The sequence below is a fragment of the Rana temporaria genome, chromosome 2 (assembly GCF_905171775.1).
Source record: "Rana temporaria chromosome 2, aRanTem1.1, whole genome shotgun sequence".
NCBI classification, from domain to species: Eukaryota; Metazoa; Chordata; class Amphibia; order Anura; family Ranidae; genus Rana; species Rana temporaria.
In genome coordinates, this window is record NC_053490.1 from 14163996 (window position 1) to 14166202 (window position 2207).

The 2207-nt window shown below is 41.8% G+C and overlaps 1 protein-coding gene across 1 annotated transcript; it reads right to left on the minus strand.

Annotated features, from left to right (window-relative positions):
* Positions 1-317: 317 nt before the first annotated feature.
* LOC120928483 (olfactory receptor 1361-like) lies at positions 318-1935 on the minus strand. The gene has a single exon (XM_040339578.1). It carries the CDS (start codon positions 1805-1807, stop codon positions 875-877), a length of 933 nt encoding a protein of 310 aa, XP_040195512.1. The 5' UTR covers positions 1808-1935; the 3' UTR covers positions 318-874.
* Positions 1936-2207: the final 272 nt, after the last annotated feature.

A 2207-nucleotide genomic window follows, 5' to 3' on the forward strand; every position in this document is an offset into this window, starting at 1 on the left:
TAACCAGAACATAAATTAACATGAGCTAATTAACTAAATAATTTAGACAGCCGAGGTGACTCGTAGATATGACCTTTCAGGGTAGACGTCACATCTCCTCGCTCACCTGCTATACAATACACATTATCATAAGTGTAAACACAGGACATCTTCACACAATAGCACGGTCAATTAGCACAGAGAACAGACAGATGGCTGGAGGTGATGGCATGAGCATCTCCTTACACTGTATGTCCCAACAGTATGACTCAGTCACACTAATATGGCATACACAGGGTCCCCAGGCATACAGCTCACAAAGAGCACAGTCCCCCCAAATGCCAGGGCCCATGATTGCAAAGCAAGAGGCTAGCATTCAGTGTCCTCCAAAAGCCCCTGTCCCAGGAGAGTCTGTCACAATTGCTAAAGGATTATTCTGTGAGGAACTACCTGTGGCTGCTAGGTGGTAGACAGCTCCTGGGACATTGTGAGTAAAGACCTTGCTGTGGTCTCTTGGGGGTGCAAGTGCTAGGAGGGAACTACTTTTTAGAGGATACTATGTGGACCAGGACTGCTTTTATAGAGTCCTAGATAACTGGCCATCCCTGTTACCTCCAGGAATGGCTACTTAGAGAACATTAGTGAAAGGCTGTCCTCCTGTTACTCCTGCTATCGTTTTTGAGTATCCTGAACCCTTGAACCCCTCTTCTAAAAAAGACATCCCCTAGATTGAGCCTGTATTGTTGGTTTTCATCAGAGTGTGCAACCTCTGTACTAGCAAAGGGGACCTGGGTATATTCTCAGTGGTCCCTCTGTGGGTGAGAGCTACATCTGCAAATACATCCATCTGCAGAGTCCATCTTACAAAGGAATGAGCAAAACACGAGCTGAAGGGTTATTTAATTGAAAAGCATTGTATTATGAGTTTTTTCAAGGCCCGTTTCACATCTTTGTTCCTTAGGCTGTAAATAAAAGCATTCAGCATAGGTGTAATGATGGTGTAAGCCATGCTAACAATGCGATCATACTGGGAGGAGTAGTCTGATGAGGGGCGGAAGTAAATAAAAATAATGGTGCCATAAAACAGGCAAGTCACAATGAGATGAGAAGAACAGGAGGAAAAGGCTTTGCTGCGGCTGCTTCTGTTTTTCATTTTCAAGATAGCCCTTGCAATAAGCCAATAGGAGATGAGTACAAAAATAAATGGAATAGTAACAACAATAGAACCTTCTGTGAAAATAAAGAGTTCTTCTAGCGCAGTGCTGGAGCAGGACAGTCCAATGAGGGGTGTGGCATCACAGAGGAAGTGGGGGATCAGTCTGTCCTCACAGTAGGTTAATTGTGACACATTATAAGTGTGCAATAATGAATGTAGAAATCCTGCCACCCAACAACTACCATTCAGTATGAACAAAAGTTTATCATTCATTATTAATGTGTAGCGTAAGGGGTAACAAATAGCCAAAAATCGATCAAACGCCATGACTGACAGAAGAAGGCTCTCAGTGGAGCCCAGAAGAATGAAGAAAAACATCTGCAGGAAACAGCCATGGAAGGAGATGGAGGTTCCTCCATGAAGAATGTTGGACAGAAGCTTGGGAACCGTCACTGTAGAGAAAGAGATGTCCAACGCAGACAGGTTCCCTAAGAAAAAGTACATTGGCGTGTGCAACTGCGGAGAATGTTTAATAGAACTTATTAAAAGTAAGTTAGCAATCCATGTGAGGGTGTACATAACCAGGATGATGGAGAAGAAAGCAGCATGGTTGTAGTTAAGGTCTGAGAAGCCCAGAAGAACAAAATCTGAGGTTATATTGACTTTTTCCATCAAAAATCTCCTCTACACTCATTTAAAACTTGATACCAATTTCTTCCAAATCACTTGCTCACTTATTTTCATCTTTCTTTCTTCTTGATACACTATTTCTGACAAAGGACATGATAAACAATAGTTTATATGGCTGTTTATTGTTTGAAACAATCTACCTAATGAGCCACTAGCACCTTCTTTCGAAAACCAATCCACGTTTTCCTGCTTTTACAGTGAAAGTGTTTTTGTGTCTTATAAAGGGATATTAAATTGAACTGGTGTCCCTAGGAAAAAAATAAACTAGAGCACTTCCACGTCCGATATCTCATAGATTATCTGGTGGCTCCTAAAGTCCAATTTGCTCTTTAAAGAAGAAATCTCAACTCAATTTTTATGATTGTGTTCAGTTCTCCTGGGG

Excerpts from the sequence above, each read along its gene's own strand:
- LOC120928483 (XM_040339578.1), bottom strand. The coding sequence starts at position 1,807 with ATGGAAAAAGTCAATATAACCTCAGATTTTGTTCTTCTGGGCTTCTCA.